We start from the raw sequence: 19,233 nt of genomic DNA on the forward strand, positions 1-19,233 counted from the left end.
AGTAGATTTATTTGGGGTGGATTCCTGGGGTTTTGGGGTCCCAGGGGAGCCATTTTGGGGTCAGTCTCAGGGATTTTGGGGTCCCAGGAATTTTTTTGGGGGGGAAGTCTTGGGATTTTGGGGTCAAACTCAGGAATTTGGGGGCCCCAGTATACTTTCAGGGGGGCAAATTTCAGAGTTTTTGGGGTCCCGGCAGATTTTTTGGGGGTGAATTCCTGGAGTTTTGGGGTCCCAGGGGGCCATTTTGGAGCCAATCTCAGGGACTTGGGGCCCCCAGATTTTTTGAGGGGTGAATTTTAGGGGTTTTGGGGCCAATCTTACGGATTTTGGGAGTCTCAGCTGATTTTTGGGGGGTAAATTTGAGGCTTTTTGGGGTCCCGTTGTTCCACAGCGTCTGTATTTCTCTGTACAGGATATAAACAGCGATGGGGGGATTACGGGGGGGTGCAGGATCCGGCCCTCTCCTGGGCCAGGCCATGTCAGGGTCGTGTCCCCCCCCAAAAAATGTCCAGGATCCGGCCCTGCCGCTGGCCGTACCGGGGGTGTTGTCGTCCCCCACCATGTCCAGGATCCGGCCAGGGGATCAAGGTGTTTTTTTTTGGGGGGGGGTGGGGGGGTGTTGGCTGGATCCAGGATCCGGCCACTGTCTGGGATCGCACCATATCCAGGATCCCTCCGTGTGCAGGATCCGGCCGTGTCCTGGGGATTTGGAGGGGTGGGCTGGGGGTGTGCAGGATCTGGCCGTGTCCTTGGGGGGGGTGTCAGGGTTGCAGGGGGTGCCCCACTGCATCCAGGGGGCCACTGGATCCAGGATTCGGCTGTGTCCCAGGATCTGGCTGTATCCAGGATCTGGCCTTGGGCTGTGTCCTGGGGGTCCCATCATGTCCCAGGGTCTGGCTGCGTGCAGGATCCAGCCACTTAGAGATCCAGTGGTGTTCTGGGATCCCTCGGTGTGCAGGATGCGACCATTCAGAGATCCAGCGGTGCCCCAGGATCCAGCAGTGCGCAGGATCTGGCCGTTCAGGGATCCAGCGGTGTCCTGGGATCCCTCTGTGGGCAGGATCCATCCGTTCAGGGATCCAGCGGTATCCTGGGATCCCTCTGTGTGCAGGATCCATCCGTTCAGGGACCCAGCAGTGTCTTGGGAACCATCTCTGCACAGGATCCGGCTGTTCAGGAATCCAGTGGTGTCCGGGGATCCCTGTGTGTGCAGGATCCAGCCGCTCAGGGATCCAGTGCTGCCCCAGGATCCCCTCCGTGTGCAGGATCTGGCCGTTCAGGGATCCAGCAGCATCCCAGGATCCAGCCGTTCAAGGATCCAGCGGTGCCCTGGGATCCCTCCGTGCGCAGGATCCGGCCGTGCTTGGGGTCCCGCCAGGAGCTCGGGGCACCCCCAGGCCCAAGACCTCGACCTTTGCCCCCCCGGCCAGATCCTGCCCTGGGGTGCTGTGGGGCCCACGGGTGTTGTGGGTGTCCCTTAGTGTCCTCTGGCTGTCCCATAGTGTCCTCTGGGTGTCCCCCGGGCGCCCCTCAGTGTCCCCTGGGACCCACGGGTGTCCCTTAGTGTCCTCTGGGTGTCCCTCAGTCTCTGCTGGGTGCCGTGGGTGTCCTCAGCGTCCCCCGGGGGACCCTCAGCGTCCCCTGGGGGTGCCGTGGGGCTGGCAGGTCCCCGATGTCCCCACGGGTCAGGGTCCCCAGGGTGGCCCCTTGGGCTCACCGTCACCGCTGTTCCCCACGTTCCCAACGTTCCCCCAACGTCCCCATGGATCAGGGCGCTACGGGTGCCCCCCTCCATCTCGCTGGTCGCTGTTGTCCCCCACGTCCCCGATGTCCCCGTGGGTCACGGTGCTGTAGGTGCCCCCTCGGTCTCGCTGTCGCTGCTGTCCCCCATGTCCCCGAGGTCCCCGAGGTCCCCGATGTCCCCGTGGGTCAGGGCGAAGGGTGGCAGCTCCTCGTCGGAGGAACCCAGCGAGTCCTCGTCCCCCAGGCGTGTCCCCAGCCCCACCGCCCCGAAGGCCAGCGGCCCCCGCAGCAGCCGGATCTGCGGGGACAGGGGACAAGGGGACAGGGGACAAGGGACAGGGGAACACGATGGGTGATGGGACAAAAGGATGGGGACGAGGAGAGAGGGACAGGGGACAAGGGAGACGGGAACGCGATAGGTGATGGGACAAGGGGATGGGGGACAAGGGGACAGGGAACAAGGGAATAGGGACGGGGACAGGGGGACGGGGACAAGGGACATGGGACCGTGATGGGGGATGAGACAAGGGGATGAATGACAAGGGATAAGGGGACAGGGAACAAAGGGATAGGGATGGGTTCAAGGGGACAGGGACAAGGGGATGGGGACAAGGGGACGGGGAACAGAGAGATGGGGATAAGGGGACAGGGGATGGGACAGGGGACAAGGAGATGGGGGACAGGGACAAGGGGACAAGGGACGAGGGCATGTGGGGAATGGGACAGGGAAGAAGGGGATGGGGGACAAGAGAACAGGGACAAGGGGACATGGATGGGGGGAGAGGGGACACGGAGAGGGGACGAGGGGATGGGGACAGTGTTGCAGACAAGGGGACAGGGACAAGGGACAAAGAGACAGGGAAGGACCAGGTGACGGGTGGAGGACAAGACAGGAGGGGGACAGGAGGGGACAAAGGGACAGGAGAGGGGACGGGGGGGACAAGGGACAGCAGAGAAAGGGAGGAGGGAGGAGAGATGGGGAGAGACATTGTCACCAGCTGTCCCACTGCCACGTGGCTCTGCGGGGACGTCGCCGATGGCACCCAGGGGACGTCACCAATGGCACCAGCGCCCAGCACAGCCCTGCTCGGGGACTGTCCCCGATGCGGCCTGGCCTTGGGGACATCGGGGACCCTTCCCCGGGGGGGTGTGTGTGTGGGGGGGGTGACCCCCACCATGCCAGGGAGAGGGGATGATGTCCTCTGTCCCCACTAGGCAGGGTCACCCCCCGCCCCAGGGACGGGTCCCTGAGACATTGCGTGGGTGCTGGACCCTGTATGGGGGTCCCATAGCACCCATGGGTGCAGGGTACAGGTCCCCCAGCACCCATGGGTGCAGGGCACGGATCCCCCAGCACTTGTGGGTGCAGGACGTGGGTCCCACAGCACCTGTGGGTGCAGGGTACAGGGTCCTGCAGCACCCGTGGGTGCAGGACATGGGTGCCACAGCACCCATGGGTACAGGATGTGGGTGACCCCAGAACCCGTGGGTACTGGGTACAGATCCCCCAGCACCCGTGGGTACTGGGTACAGATCCCCCAGCACTTGTGGGTGTAGGACGTGGGTCCCACAGCACCCATGGGCGCAGGGTACAGGTCTCCCAGCACCCACGGGTGCAGGATGTGGGTCCCCAAGAACCCATGGGTGCAGCATACGGAGTCCTGCGGCACCCGTGGGTGCAGGGTACGGGGTCCTGCGGCACCCGTGAGCGCAGGACGTGGGTGCCGCAGCACCCATGGGTGCCTTACCTCGGCCTTGAGCTCGTCGATGTGGTCCTTGAGCTGGCGGATGTACTGGGCGGCGTCCGAGTGGTTGAGCTGCCCCTGGATCATGCCCTCCTCCCTCTGCGGGTGCGCGCGGGTCAGCGGGTGCCCGTCCCCCTCCTGTCACCCTGTCACCCCGTTTCCCCCCCTGCCTTGTCCCCCCCCACCCCATCCCCCCGTCCCCGCTCACCTGGATCTCCAGCTCAGCGACGCGCTGTCGCATCTCGGCCAGGGCTGCCATGCTGTCGGCCTCGCGCAGCCGCACTGCCATCACCTCCTCCTTGCTCTGGGGACATCCGTGTCAGCCGGTGCCACACCAGTGCCACCCCTGTGTCACCACCCCCCCCCCAACCAGGGGAGGCTCCAGTCGTCCCCCCCCAAGTCCCCAGGGACAAGGGAAGGCCGGTGGAGGAGACGTTGAGGGTGATGGGAGCCCGTTGGAGGGGATGTGGGGACACTGTAGGAGGGGACACTGGGACCCCACGGGAGGGGACATGGGGTTCCTGTTGGAGGGGACACGGGGACCCCACGGGAGGGGACACTGGCACCCCATTGGAGGGGATACGGGGACACCATAGGAGGGGACATCGAGACCCTCTCAGAGGTGACACATTGACCCCTTTTGAGGGGATGTGGGGACCCTGGTGGAGGGGACAAGGGGACAAGGGGACACCATTGGAGGGGGTGATAGGACGCTGCCGGAGGGGACATTGGGACCCTCTCAGAGGGGACACACTGACCCGTTGGAGAGGACGTGGTGGCCCTCCTGAAGTGGACACAGTGACACCATGGGAAAGGCTGTTGGTGTCCCTGGGGAGGGGACAGCGGTGTCCCCACAGGAGGGGACAAGGGAGGGTCTGCGGGTGTCCCTGAGGAGGGTCTGTGGGTGCCCCAGGGGAGGGGACAGGGATACCCCTGGGGAGGGGACAGTGAGCACCCACGGGTGCCCCCAGGGAGGTGACAGAGGAGGGCTCGGGGTTGTCCCCGAGGTGTCCCCAAGCGTCCCACCTTGCACTGGGCCTCGGCGTGTTTGCGGTGGCTCTCGCTGAGCTGCGCCTGCAGCCCCTTGCTCTGCGCCGCCGCCAGCCGCAGCTGCTCCCGCAGCCCCGCGCAGGTCTGCTCCGCCCGGCCCAGCACCGTGCGCTGGATCTGGCCCTGCAGGGAGGGGACAGGACTGTCACCACCCTCTCCCCGGTCCCTGTCACCCCCCCTGCCCCCCCACCCCCCAGCTCCCGTAGCTCCGCGCAGGTCTGCTCTGCCTGGATCTGGCCCTGGGTGCGCAGGCACCCAGCACCCATGGACCCAGCACCCCTAGTCCAGCACCCACAATGCCAGCACCCCCCGGTTCAGCACCCCTAGGCCCCATACCCCCCAGTTCAGCCCCCTCCCAGCCCCCCGTCAGGATGCGGCCCAGGCTCTGACCTGCGTCTCGAGCTGCAGCACCCGCTGGCGCAGCGCCCGCAGCTCGGCCTGGGCCTGGGCCTCCCGCAGCCGTGCCGCCACCACGGCCTCTTGCAGCGCGTTGGCGTTGCTCCGCCGCGGGGACTCCTTCCAGCGCCCGCCCGCCCGGCCCGCCTGCGCCCCGCACCCATCAGGCACCCGCCAGGTGGATGGGGGGACCCGGGTGGCCCCCATGGGGACCCCGGGGTGGCAGGGTGAGGGACCCGGGTGGACAGGAAGGGACAGAGGCGTTGGGACGAGGGATACGGGTGGCAGGGAGGGGACACGGGTGTTGGGACAAGGGACCCAGGTGGACAGGAGGAGACCCAGGTGGACAGGAGGGGACCCAGATGTTGGAACAAGGGACCTAGGTGGGCAGGAGGGGACCCACGTGTCTGGGAGGGGACCTGGTGTCAGACAAGGGACCCAGGTGGCCAGGAAGGGACCTAGATGTCAGAACAAGGGACCTGGGTGGCAGGGTGAGGGACCTAGGCGGATGGGAGGGGACAGAGGCATTGGGATGAGGGACCCAGGCGGCCAGGAGGGGACCCAGGCATCAGGACAAGGGATCCAGGTGGCCTGGAAGGGACCCATAGGTGGGGACAAGGAACCTAGATGGCCAGGAGGGGACACAGGTGTCAAGACAAAGGACCCAGGCGGACAGGAGGGGACCCAGATTTTGGAACAAGGGACCTAGGTGGGCAGGAGGGGACCCACGTGTCTGGGAGGGGACTTGGTGTCAGGACAAGGGACCCAGGTGGCCAGGAGGGGACCCAGGAGGGACCTGGGTGTCAAGGTGAGGGAACCTGGTGGCCAGGAGGGGACCCAGTGTCAGGACAAGGGACTCAGGTGACCGGGAAGGGACGCAGGTGGCTGGGAGGGGACCCAGGCATCTGGGGGGTGACCCAGGTGTCTGGGAGGGACCCAGACATCGAGAAGGGACTCAGGCATCCGGGGGGGCACCCAGATGTCTGGGGGGGACACCCAGGCATCCAGGAGGGGACCCAGGCGTCCGGGTCCTTACCTGCCAGCTGTCACTGAGGTCCTTCACCTGCTGCTGCAGCTCCGTCAGCGACTTGACGGCCTCAGCCTCGCGCAGCGCCAGCGCCTGCAGCTCCTCCTGCAGCCGCACCACGTTGTCCTCATCTGGCAGCAGGCTGTTCCTCTGTGGGGACACGGGGGACATCAGTGGGGACACCCAGGGGTGGGGGCAACCCAGGGCGGGGGCATCAGATTATCAGTGGGGACAGCCCAGGGCAGGGACAATCCCAAGGCAGTGTCACTGGATGTCATCAGGGACACCTTGGGGCGGTGGCACTGGTCATTGGTAGGGACACCCCAAGGTGGTGGCACTGGGGGCTTGTCCCCCTCTGCCAGGTGGAGGTGGGGACACTCGTAGGGCATTGGGGGAGATGATGGAGGACACTGGGGACAAAGGATCCCCCAGGGACATGTGGCACAGGGGATCCCTGGGCACAGGGGGAACCCTGGGGACACTTGTGTGGCACTGGGGATCCCCAGGGACAGGGGACACCAGGTCCAGGACCCCCCAAGGCCCCTTGTGTGACAGTCCCTGTCCCCAAGACCACTTGTGTGACACTCCCCAGGGCCACTCGTGGGACCAACCCTGTCCCTAGGGCCACCAGCATGACACCCGCAAGCTGTCCCCATCACCTTCTCCATGTCGAGGACTTTATCCTGCATCTCCTTGAGGGCGCTGAGGGTCTCGCTCTCCCGCAGCCGCGACTGCTCCAGCTCCGTCTCCAGGTGGGTGACAAACTCCTCGCTGAAGCGTGGGTTCCCCTGCCACCGTCCCCAACGTGTCACCCATGGGGCACAACGCCTGTCCCCGCCTTGCCCGCGGCGGTGGCACCCACTACCCGCACCCAAATCCAGGCTGCAGCAGGGCGCGAATTAAAAGGGGGATGTGTGGGGACGATGAGCACGCTTGGGGACATCTGGGGACAATCTGGGGACACTGACCTGCTGGTCCTGCAGCTGCCGGATGGTGGTCTGGGCACGCTGCAGGTTCTCGGTGGCCGAGGTGCAGCGTTGCTTCACCACCGCCAGTTCCCGCTTGATGATGTAGTTCTCCTCTGCCTCCTGTGCCCGTGTCACTTGGCCCTGGGGACACCAGGGACGTGTCACCACCATGGCATGGTGTGACCGGTTCTCCTCCCCGCAGCGTGTCACTGGGAGGGATGTGGTGGCAGTGGAGGGGTGGTGGGGACAAGGGGGTGATGCTGGGGACAAGAGGTGATGCTGGGGACACGGGGGGATGCTGGGGATGAGGGGGTGACACCAGGGATGACGCCAGTCCCACAGTGGGTGAGGCTGGGGACAAGGGAATGACGCTGCCAGCAATGAGGGGGTGACGCCAGCCCCCTCCGCAGAGGGTGACAGCAGGGACGAGGGGGTGACACCAGAGTGATGCTGGCCCTGTGGTGGGTGACACCAGCCTTGTAATGGGTGACTCTGGGAACAAGGGGGGTGACATCAGGGATGAAGGGGGTGACACCAGCCCTGGGGGGTGACACCAGCCCCACAGCAGGTGACATCAAGGGCAAGGAGGTGACAGCAGCCCTGTGGGGACCTCCAGGGACATTTTGTCCCCTCTGAGCTGCTTTCACCCCACGACCCACAACCTTCCGCTCAAAATCCACCTATTTTGGTCAAACTCATCAAAATGGCGGCTTTTACCCCATCTTGGCCAAACCCCACCCCCATATGCCACCGCGCCACCCCCCACTTTCCACCAAGTCCCAAAATGGGTCAAAACCCCCCATTTTCACCAACCGCCCCCATATCCTCCTTCCCCCCCACCCCCCAAAGCGGGGAAGGTGCGCAGGAGCCTCCGGAAGAGCAGGAAAAAGGGCAAATCTTCCCCAAGCGAGCCAGACGCAGGCGGGCTGGGAAGCAAAAGGGGGAAGAAAAGGGTTAAAACAAAGCAGAAAAGAGAAAAATAGCTATTTTTGACGCTACCTGGATGAGCCTGTCGGCGAGAGCCGCGCTCTCCTGCGGCCGCCGGCGGAGAAGAGAGAGAAAGAGAGGAGAGACGTAACAAGATAAACGAAGGAGACGGAGGCAGCGAGAGAAGCCACGAAGCAGAGGCACCCAGCAACCTTCCCGCGCATCATCGGTTCCCGTTTTGGAGTGTTTTCCAAGGATTTTAGCTCTTTTCCCTCCATGCCGGGGGCAAAACACAGTGATGGTGGTGTTTTGCACTAAAACGGAGCATTTCCCACCTCCTGGAGGGAGGCTTTGTGTGGAAAAATGATGAAGCAGGCACTCGCTGGACTTAAATGTCCTATTTCTGCACCAAAGTGGTGCTGGGAGGGGAGATTTTGGGGGTTTGGCCCATAAGAGGGGTGCTGGAGGTTACAGGGTTGCACCCATGGGTGCCATGATCTCTGGGTAGTGGTGGTATAGGTGCCTCAGGGGAGTTTGGGGTGCTCCGGGGGACATTTTGGGTGCTCCCGGGGGGGTTTGGGTACCCTGAGGGGGTTTGGATGCCCCCAGCAGGGTTTTGGGGTGCTCCGGGGGGGGGTTGGGGTGCCGGACGTGGGGCTCACCTTCTCCAGGGTTTCAATGCGCTGTTTCAGCAGGCGGTTCTCGGTGCGGAGACGCTGGGGGGCAAAAATGGGGAGGAATCAGCCCTGGGGTGGGTTTGATGTCCCCGGGGGGGGTCACTGAGCCTGCGGACAGCTTGGGGGCAGGGGGACTCAAGGTAAAGTGACCCCAGGCATAGGCTAAGCTGTCTCCGAATGGCTCCAGTGGCCTCAGGTATGGGTCAAATGGCCCTGGGATGGCTCGAACAACCCTGAAGATGGGACAAAGTGGCCCTGGGATGGCTTACATGGCCCTGGGGACAGCTTAAATGGCCATGGGATGGGTCATGGTGGCCCCAGGATGGCTTAGATGGTCCCAGGGATGGGCTAAACGTCCCCAAGGATGGGTGAAAGTGGCCCTGGAATGGCTCAAACTGCTCTGTGACAGGTCAAGTGGCCCTGGGGACACTTTAAATGGCCCTTGGGATAGGTCAAAGTGTCATCAGGATGACTTAAATGGCCCTGGGGATGGGCTAAGCTGCCCCAGGAAGGCTCAAGTGGTCCTAGGGACAAGTCAAGTGGTTCCAGGGAGAGGCTAAGCCACCCTGAGACGGCTCAAGTGGCCCCAGGAATGGGCTACATGGCCCCGGGATGGCTCAAAGTGACCCCAGGGATGAGTCAAAGTGGCCCTGGGATGGCTTAAATGACCGTGAGGATGGGCTAAGCCGTCCCAGGATGGCTCAAACGGCTCTGGGAATGGGTCAAGTGGCCCTGGGATGAGCCAAAGTGGTCCTGGGATGGCTTAGATGGCCCCAGGGATGGGCTACACCATGTCAGGTGGGCTCAACTGGCCCCAGGGATGGGCCAAGCGGCCATGAGGATGGCTCAAGTGGCCCCAGGATGCCAACACTTGACCCGTCTCACCTTGATCTCGATCTGCTCCTCCATCTCTTTGTTCTTGATAGCAGCATACTCCTTCTCCAGCCTGCTCGGGACATGGGGACAGGCTGGGACACGAGGATAGGGAGCAGACCCCCTGGCCTTGCACCCCATGGCTGCTGGGGGGACCCCATCCAAGCGCAGGAACCCATCTCCCCCTCTCACCTCTTCATCTTCTTGGGGTTGTACTTGACCTGGAAGGCCCTGAGGATGAGCTTGTCGGGGCAACTGTCGAACTGGTGTGGGATCACCTTCTGGAAGTACTGTGGGTGCGGAAATCAGCCATGAAACATGGCCCCAAAATACAGGCCATCGTGTAAACCAGCCCCAAAGTAGGGTCCGTTGGGTAAAACCAGCCCCAAAATAGGGCCTGTTGGATAAATCTGCCTCAAAACACACTCTTGTTGCGTAAATTCACCCCAAAATACAACTTACTGCATAAACCACCCCCAAAATATGGCCCATCATGTAAACCTAAAATACAACCCATCGCACAAATCCACCACAAAATATGGCCTGTTGCATAAACTGGTCCACAAACACAGCCAGTTGGGAGAAACCTGCCTGAAAATACTAAATGTGGGGGTAAATCTGCCCCAAACTACATCCCCTTGGACAAATCTGCCCCAAAATACATCCCCTTGGATGCCCTGTTGTACAAATCCACCCCAAAATATGTCCTGTTGCCTAAATCCACCCCAAAACATGTCCTGTTGCTTAAATCCACTCCAAAACATGTCCCATTGGACAAATCTGTCCCCAAATACATCCTGTTGGACAAATCCACCCCAAAACATGTCCCACGTCCATGGGCACATACCTGGGACATGCCCTCCATGTCGAGCTGGACGAGCTCGGCCTGGTTGAACTGCAGCAGCGCCATCCCCACGCGGAAGACGATCTCCAGCCCCTGCGGGAAGGGTCCACGCTTGACCCCACGCCATCACCTTTCCCACCCGGGGTTTGGGGTTTTTCTCCCCAAAACCAGACCAGCTGGTGTGGGGAGAACTTTTCCACATCCAAGTGGAAAATGTGGTTGTGGTCCCTTTGTGATTTATGGTGTTGGCCGCGGCCCCATTACCTCGTACATGAAGATGTCGAAGACACGTGTGGCCACGGGAAGAGGGAAGGTGGTGAGGAAGAGGGTGAGGAACCAGGACGAGGCGTACATGGAGGTGAGGAAGCTCTGTGAGCGGAAGTGGATGTTCAGCTCCGGTAGCTGCTCCTGGACGTGAGAAATGGGGGAAATGAAGAGAAACAGGGAATGGTGAATGTTTTTAGGGGTCATTCATGGCTGTTGAGGTTTGAACAGGTCCACGAGGTCTTGTGGGGGTCTCATGGAAGGTCTCCTGGTGGGGGGGCGGGGGGGCTCGTGGATGGTCACCAGGAGCTCATGGATGTCCCTCAGGACCATCTTGTGGATGGTCCCTAAGGTGTCTCATGGCCAGTTCCTTTGGGTGTCTCACCGGTGGGCCCCAGGGTCTCACGGATGGTGCCTGGGGCACCTCATGGAGTTGTCCTGGGGTCTCATGGATGCCCTCAGCATATGTTGTGGACATTCTTGAGGACTCTCTGATGTCCCCCTTGAAAAATCACGGATGGTCCTCAGAGCATCTCATAGACATCCCCAAGATTTGTGTCGCTGGACATGAGCTCCATTGGAAGAACCCATTTCTCCCAAGAGCTGCCACCTCAGTCCTACCTCTCCCTGTCCTTGTCCCCCAGATCCACCCACCGGTTCTCGCCACCCTGAGAGTTCTGGGGGGCGTGGGGTGGTGCCTACCTGCAACATGTACTCAAACTGGTAGATGCAGAGCCCCAGCTCAGCCATACTGGGTTTGAAGAGCTCCCGTAAGCGGTATTCCTGCATCAGCCTCACGAACACGCAGAAGGCCTCCTCCTCAGGCATCTGGAGACCCAAAGGGACATGAATTCCCCCTTGAACCTCTGCTGGCAGCTCCAGATGCGGAGCCTCTTCCCATTAGGTGATGGGATGGGACGTGCCAGAACCCGTCCCCGGGTGAAGGGAAATGCGAATGGGGGATTTTAAACCCATCAGGAGTAAGTGGGATGGTGGAAATGAGCCCATTTTGCTCCTGAGGATCAAGAAAAAGGCTCCCATTTCCCCACCCCATTCTACCATGTCTCTGGAGGGTGTTGAAAACCCATCGGCAGCCCCTCCTCGCCCCGGAGTCGTCACAAACCTGCATTAGCAGCAGTCCCACGATGAAGGCGCTACCCTGGCAGTATCCGACCTCCCGATCCACCAGTGAATAGGCCTGGAAGGAGGAAAAAAATTCAAAATAAATATACGTGTGAGCAGGGGGATTCGCGGGGCCACCATCCGTGCTTGCTGTGGGAGGCCAACAGTGGAGGGAAGCCTTGACCATGACATCAAAAATAGCTTTTTTTTTCGTTGACAACACCTCCTGTGAGCACAATGTTGCTGCAAACTTGAATTTAGACCCCCAAATACTCAACTATTTGTTTCTTAATTCAGAGTAAAACTCAACAGGAAAAATGAGGTCTGGGGAATGAGGTCGCTTTGCGAGGAAAGACCTGTCACGCTGCAAGAAGTGATGGTTCCAGGAGTTTGTGGTGGAAACCAAACCCATCAAAAATTAATATCCACTTAAAACAGCCTCAAAACCCAAAGCAGTGTCTGGGCTGTGGCCAAGATCCATTGACGTTCGAGGAAAGACATTACCTTCATGACATTGAAAAGCACCTCCTGGCCCAGACTGTCCTGTCCCTTGAAGAACTCGTGCTCCGGGTAGGTACGGGCGATATCCCGTCGGATGAGCTTCTCACAGGGAGAGGACATCTTGAGCAGCTCCGAGTACTGGTTTTTGACGGGCATGTCGGTGGCACTGCAGAGCAGCTGCCAGACGATGGCACGGAAGTGGTGGGGGATCCCTTTGCGGATGAGCTCCTGTGCAAATATGGGGCAAAAGCCTAAGAAAACGGGTTTCAAGAGGATGCGGAAACTCCTTGTGGATGGGGAGACATCTTCCTGTCCTGGCACAGGGAAGGTCATGCTGATGCTGCAGATTTTGCAGCGGGGTTAAAATAGAGTTAAAAATAAAGCAGTTTCCTCACCTTCAGCAGCTTCTCTTTCTTCTTCCGCCATTCGTCCCACTCATTGACGATGCGGCCCCAGAGGATCCAGGTGTCCTCCTCGAGGTGGCTGAGGTTGGAGGAGGCTGAGGAGCTGGAGACCAAGGAGGAGCCGCTGTTCCTTCGTGAGCCGTTCATGGAGCGCATCGACTTGGAGTCAGCCTCCAGTAGCCTGCGAGAGACCAAGATAGCCCCAAAAAAGCCCCAAAGGAGGAGACAGCCCCCAAAACTGCCCCAAACGAGGAGATATTCCTCCAAAAGAGGACTCGAGGAGAAGAGATTCCCCCAAAATGGTCCCGAAAAAGGAGATACTCCCCCAAACCAGCCCCAAACAAGGAGATATTCCTCCAAAACAGCCCCCAAGGAGAAGAGATTGCCCCCAAATTGTGCTAAAAGACGAGAGATTTTCCTCAAACAGCAGATATTCCTCCAAAATGCCCCAAAGAAGGAGATATTCCCTGAAAACTGTGCCAGAGGAGGAGATATTCCCCCAAACAGCCACAAAGGAGAAGAGAGTCCCCCAAAACAGTCCCAAAAAAGAAGATATTCCGCCCCAAAAAACCCAAAGGAGGAGAGAATCCCCCAAAACCATGCCAAAAGAAGAGAGATTCCCCCCAGAGCACCCCAAATAAGCAGTTATTCCCCCAAAACCACCCTGAAGGTAGAGATATTCCCCCAAACCACCCCAGAACAGCACCTGGATGGGCTATTTGCCCCAGCCAGATGCTGACAGTTGCCCGGGGATGGTTTCTTTAATGAATTTGCTTAAAAAACAGATTTCCAATGGTTTTTTTTCCAAAGTAAATTTGCTTAAAAATGGCTTTGCAAGGAAATTTGCATTTTAGGGCTTGATTTTAACACCAGTTTAATGCCAGGGATGGAGCTTTTTGCCCGGTATTTTGGCAAAGTGAGCCTCAGGGCTCGTTTCCTGTCAAGAGCAGGTTTAAAACCCACCACCGAAGTGGGTGGGTTTATTATTTCCAAACAGCTGCCTCCTTCCAGAAATCCCCTTTGCCTGCCTGAACGAGCAAACCCTGCTGCTTTCAAAGAGAAAAATATAACCTTGAAAATAAGAAACTGGAGTGTTTTTATCCCGGCTGGAGCAATGCTTGGGGGAAATGGCTCGTTGTTGTCCAGCGCCTTTGATTTTAAGGGAGATACTTGAAAAAAAAGGACGATAAAAAGGCCGAATGGGGCAGATATCTGTTGGCACTCACCGATTTTGCTCCTCCAGCTTTGCCAGCAGCTCCAGTTCGTCGGGGCTGAGGTTTTCCGAGTCGGAGGTGGGAGAACATGCCGGTGCTGAGTTGACGGAGGAGAGGGCTTCGTGGGAGGACGAGTCAGGGCTGACGGCCGGCGACGCCATGGCGGCAGGGGCTGGCAGCGTGCCGAGCCCGCGGGGATTTTGGGGGTCTCACCTGGAAAGCCGAGCACCAGCATGAGCGGGATGTGACCCCCCCATCTTTTCCTCCTCACCACATTGCTTCAAATCTCTTAAAACCCCCTGTTTTAGCTAATCTGATAGAAAACAGGATATGAGCATTGCTCTGTTTGCAGCCTACCAAGATATTCACTTAATTCCCTAAAAGGATCCCATTTAAGCCCAGTTTTCATGTCAAGCTAGTTCTAAGCGCATCGTCCTGTGTTTGCCCTAAATTAGTTGAATTAAATTAGCCTAAAAACTGGAATTAAACCCAATGTACCCTCATTTTGGGAAGGAACAGGCCAATATGGGAAGAGAGGATTTACAGAAAGCAGTCCTCACTGTGCTTTAGGGGTTGATGTCACCTAGTTTGCCCACTTTGGTGGTGTTTTATGGAAAAATGCCTCCCTGGGGAAGAATGAGTCCCAGTTTGGGACTGGCAGAAATGGGGTAGAAAATGATGGGTTAAGGAGTGCTGCAAAAAGAGAAGTTCAATTGGTGCCTCCGGTGGGGATTTGCTGGAGGATGAATAGGGACTGGGATCCCTCAAGGCAGCTCTGGCCTTTTTTGGGCTGAAAAACTTTCCTTTTGGTAAAAAAATGCTGCTGAAGATTGGCAAAATGAACCCTCAGTCACTGCTGTGGCCAAAGGGGATGAAGAAAGTGGAGGAAAGAAATAAAAAGCAGCAGCGCCTGAATGATGCACTGTGACTGTGTGATTTACCTGATTTAGGCTTAGTTTACTCTCTGTGCAGATTAAGCTATAAATTGGGGAGGTTTTAACCAAAAAGCCACATTTCCAACCCCTTTTTTGGGAGGAAAAACTGGCCAGTGGAGCAAAACAAAAATCCTTTGCTGTTTGGTTAACAGTTTTCCAAAAACAGCAAAATTTAACAGAGCGGCTTCGGGGCAAGCGGGGAGAATCAGGTCAATCGTTAACGGGATCTGGCAGATTTGCTTATTAAGCAGGAAATGTTATAAAGGAGGGGAAAAAAAAAGCCTCGATTATATTTGATTCAGGCCCATGCTGCTCGTCGTGGGACAGGGCTTGTCCAGCAGTGCCTTCATCTCCAGGAGAGCTGTTAATTTATTTTCTATAATTAATATTTCCCTGCAAGACCTTGCTGGCTGATATCACCCAAAATACTGTTTTAATGAAAAAAAATAGTGAGTGCCATCGGCGGCTTCACTGCAAAATGATAAGTTACCAGTCAAACAGCGGCCATAGCACAACCTGTCAGGGTTCAATGGGCTGTGAGAACGTCCTGAAATGGCTTTTTAGGAAAATGCTCATTTCCATGTCGATGTGTGCGGGGGGAATGAAAGCAACAACCACATGTGGATGAGCATGGGATGGCCAAAATGCATGATTTCAACCCAAAAAATGAGGTAGGCAGATGGCAATATTATTTATTAGACCCATAAAAACCAGGTGGAAATGGGAAAAGAGGAGAAAAGGCAAGCTGAAATTTTTCAGTGGGTTTTTTGGGGTGAAATCCTGTTGGTTTTCCAACATGGAGGGAAGGAGCTGGTGGCTGCCATCCTTCAGGGCTTCCTGTCATGACAAGAGCTTTTTCCAGGGCGATGGGTATCAAAATTTGCTGAAAATGCTTGAATTTGGAGGAAAAAAAAAATCTAAGAGTTTGTCAACGGTGCTGAGAAAATTTGGGGAAAAAAATGGTGGAAATGGCCCTGGAAATGCCATCATGGTGCCTAGACTCTGTTTTTAGGAAACTGGCCCAAAAAGTGGCTCACACAATCCCCATTTCAGCCCATTTGTGATGGTGGGTTAATAAAAAATAACTTTCCAGGTGCAACAGGGCACTGCAGAGTCCTCAAGGTCCCCATGTGTCCCCAAAGTCCCCACATCTTGCCATCACATCTGCTCATTTTCCCCCAAAATACCATTGCTCAATCAAAATGCTGTAAAAAAAGCCCAATTTCAGCAGGATGTCAAGATGCCGACCTTGAGCCAGAGTGTTTTGGGAGGAAAACGTTAAAATTTCCCCTTTGCGCTTAAAATCTGCCAATTTGTAGCTTTTTCAACCCATTTTCGCAGCTTTTCAGTGGAGCTTCATACCGTTTCTGTGGTGTTTTGTGCCTTTTCTGCCCCTTTTTATGCCTTTTCTGTGTCATTTTATGCCTTTTCCACCCATTTTTGCAGCGTCTCTCAGTGCTGTTTTGCACCTTTCCCACCCCGTTTTCACAGTATTTTCTACACTGTTTTCTCAGCGTCTCTCAGTGCCGTTTTGCGTCTTTTTTGCACCATTTTTGCCGTGTCTCCAAACTCTTTCTGTGATTTTTCTGTGTTGCTTTCGCCGCCTCTTAAAAGTTCATCAAAGCAGGGATTCACCCCCAGTTTCAGCAGCAAATTTTGGAGGCACTGGCTAGTGACGCTGACTTCACATGGAACACAAACCATCAAAAATCCACCAATTTGCAAGAAACCCCAATTATTCACATGCAAAAGGAACCGGATAAAGAAAAAAAAATATATTAAACCACAAATATTTCAGCGGGACCTTCTCAAGCTTCACCAACATCTGCAGTTTGCAGAAAGAGGAGGAAAATGGATAAAAATGGGTTTAAACATCGCGGGTTTTGCCACCAGCGGGGATGAAGCAGGTGCAAATCTTAAGCTAAAATCCCACCAAAATGCCACCAGGTTTAAAACTGACCAACCCCCCCCCAAAAACAGGTGAAAATTGAATTCAGCACCAAAACAGAGCAAGGAAAGTGCCCCCCCCCCCCCCCCCCCCCCCCCCATGCTGGCCACCAAAATGCATTTCCAAACGTGGCTTTTTGGGAAAAAACTACCCAAAATGCCACTCGGGTGGTGATTTTTATGTTTTGCGCAGTCCTAAATTGGTTGAAATGCGCCCCAAACTGGGAGGGTTTGGGGTCTTTTGGGATTTTTCACCGAAATAGGGTGGGTTTTTTTCCCCCTATCCAGGCTGCTGGTGGCAGCAGGTATTAAACACTGCCGGCAACGCTGCTGGCGAAGCCCCTATTGATGGAAAACCAGCAGAAAAAGGGGAAAAATCAAAAAGGGAAGATGAATCTGGGGGAAAAACCTGTAATTTGATAGGAAACCTGAGTCGTCCCAGCGTAGCTAAAATCTCTAGGTTTGAACCCAAAAGGAGAGGCGCGCCGGGGATGGCACAAAGCCGTGGCTCCAGGGGCTGCGGCCGTGGTTGCTCCATCTTCTAGGCGGCTGCGGGGTGTGTGTGTGTGTGTTTTGGGGGGCATCCAGGGACCCGCCCCAAGCCTCCTCCCCAAGAATGGGGGGCACAGGGATGCTGGTGGAGAGGGTGGTTGTGCATTGACTAGGTGTGGAGGGTGATAAAAGCCTCCCTCCTCCCCAATAAATGACATTTAGGGACCGCGGCTCTGATGGGGGGAGCTCAGCTGCCTGCTGCAGACTCCCCCTCTCCTTTTTTTTTTAACCAAAACCTCATTATTTTACGGGGAAAAAGAAGCAAGGGACAACACCCTCTTTGCACGCAGGAGCACAGCCCTCGGCAGGCTGCGATGGTGGGGGGCCCCAATAAAGGAGGGGAATAGGGGGACACCCCCCCCAATGTCCTCCTCTGGGGGGGGGCACCCCTAATGCCTCCCCATGGCGTGGTGGAGTACCCCCAATGCCCCCCTCTGCAATATAGCCCTGAATTCTCCATGCTGTGGCATGGTGGGGGGCACCCCCGTGGTTTCTTCTGGGGGGGGTAAACCCCCAATTACCCCCGAAAAGTGGGGAGGAACCCCATTTACCCCCTTAGCCTGGGGGGGGGGAGAAACCTCCAGTTACCCTATAGTCCTGGGGGGGGGGGGTTTACCCCCAACTACCCCCATAGCCAGGGAGAAGATTATCCCAATGCCCCCCCCCCCATGGAGGGGACACCCCCAAAAGCAGGGGATGTATGCCCAATTACCCCCCAGCTGGAGCGGGGGGGGGTGGCAACCCCAATTAGACCCCCTCCATAGACTGGAGGGGGGAATATTTACCCCAAATTACCCCCCCCAGCATTACTCCCATAGACACCCCCTCCTTATGGCCTAGAGGGGGGCTTTACCCCCAATACTCCCCCCGGGGGGGGGGGGTCACCCCCAAATACCCCCTCACCACGGGGAGGGGGGGTTACCCCCAATTCCCCCCCTAACCTTAACGGGGTGATTACCCCCGATCACCCCCCCACAGCCCCCCCCGGGGGGGGTCACCCCCCCATTCCTGAGGGAGGGAGCCCCCCCACACACCCCGAAGGGGGCGGGCCGCTCCTCCCGGCCCCTCCTACCTGCGAAGCGCTGCCATGGCGACCGCCGGCTGCCTCCGAGGGGGGGGCCCGCGGCGTCCCCCCGCCGCCACCGCCGCTTGGAGCCGAGCGGGAGCCGCGGCCGCCGCGGGCCCCGCCGCTGCCATGGAGGGGGGGGGGACCCGCCGCCGCCGCCGCCGCCGCCGCCCTGACTGACACTGACTGACAGGGGGCCCCGCCCCTCAGCCAATCAACACGCCGCTTCCGCGCCTTCGCCCGCCTCCCCGCGGCGCCAGCGCCAATCGCCGAGGTCCGCCCGGGAATGAGCCGCCGCGGGGGACCCGGCTACAAACCGCGCCTGCTGTGCGGTGAACCAATGGGCTGGATCGCCGGTGGTTGATGGGCAAGATGCCCTTCCAATGAGATTCAAGGAGATGCTTCCCCCCCCCGAGGGGGGGAGGGCACCGCCTTACTGTGAGGCGAATGGCAGGCGCAGGTGGTGATGATCGATAGGTAGAGCGGCCAATCGGCTGCCACATCTCGCTCGGAGTGGCACCTGGCTGACAGAAGAGGACAACAAGCCCCGCCTGTTAGCTGAAGTGGTTGGATTTGATTGATAGGAAAATCTACCAATCGCTGGCGCAGGAGAAGGTGAGGCAGCCTATAGGGGCGCGGAGACTAAGCGGCATTCACCCCTCCAGCACAGGTGGCTGAACCCTCCTTCCTGGGGAGAGTTGCGGCTCTTATTGGCTAACGGGGATGATAGGCAGAAGTCTCCACCTACGGGGCGTCGAGTAGCTGATAGCAGCTCTGTGGTAAGGGGTGCAGAGTGGAGTCAACACTCGGTACCTCAGGGACGGTGCCTGGGTAAGGGGGACCCGGGATGGGGGTCCCCAGTTCCCCAGGGACAAAGGCATCAGGCAACCCTGGTTACCCAAAGATGTGGGTGATGGGGGGGTGTCCCTCATTCCCACAGGGAGCTGGGTATGAGGACCGTGGGGGTCCCCAGTTCCC

The 19,233-nt window shown here is 58.2% G+C and overlaps 1 protein-coding gene across 7 annotated transcripts; it reads right to left on the reverse strand.

Moving 5' to 3' along the window:
- Positions 1 to 53: 53 nt before the first annotated feature.
- EVI5L (ecotropic viral integration site 5 like) lies at positions 54 to 18,358 on the reverse strand. Of its 7 annotated transcripts, none has more exons than XR_007507349.1 (20): positions 13,768 to 13,965; positions 12,533 to 12,722; positions 12,141 to 12,365; positions 11,638 to 11,712; positions 11,217 to 11,342; positions 10,515 to 10,658; positions 10,254 to 10,343; positions 9,599 to 9,696; positions 9,419 to 9,479; positions 8,519 to 8,572; positions 7,929 to 7,961; positions 6,930 to 7,070; positions 6,621 to 6,749; positions 5,971 to 6,111; positions 4,929 to 5,081; positions 4,515 to 4,661; positions 3,697 to 3,792; positions 3,492 to 3,587; positions 1,548 to 2,041; positions 54 to 1,506 (listed from the first exon to the last, which is right to left on the reverse strand). XR_007507349.1 is itself a non-coding variant. In XM_049811169.1 (20 exons), the coding sequence occupies exons 2-20, from the start codon at positions 13,914 to 13,916 to the stop codon at positions 1,841 to 1,843; spliced, it is 2,349 nt and encodes a 782-aa protein (XP_049667126.1). In that variant the 5' UTR covers positions 13,917 to 13,968; positions 18,262 to 18,358; the 3' UTR covers positions 55 to 1,840. The 7 variants fall into 7 exon arrangements, 5 of the variants coding, with proteins under 5 accessions (XP_049667125.1, XP_049667127.1, XP_049667129.1 ...); XM_049811169.1 differs by adding an exon at positions 18,262 to 18,358 and having other exon boundaries at positions 55 to 2,041; positions 13,768 to 13,968; XR_007507350.1 differs by having other exon boundaries at positions 506 to 521; positions 660 to 2,041.
- Between the last annotated feature and the right edge of the window lie 875 nt (positions 18,359 to 19,233).

The sequence above is a fragment of the Accipiter gentilis genome, chromosome 9 (genome assembly GCF_929443795.1).
Source record: "Accipiter gentilis chromosome 9, bAccGen1.1, whole genome shotgun sequence".
Classification (NCBI taxonomy): Eukaryota; Metazoa; Chordata; class Aves; order Accipitriformes; family Accipitridae; genus Astur; species Astur gentilis.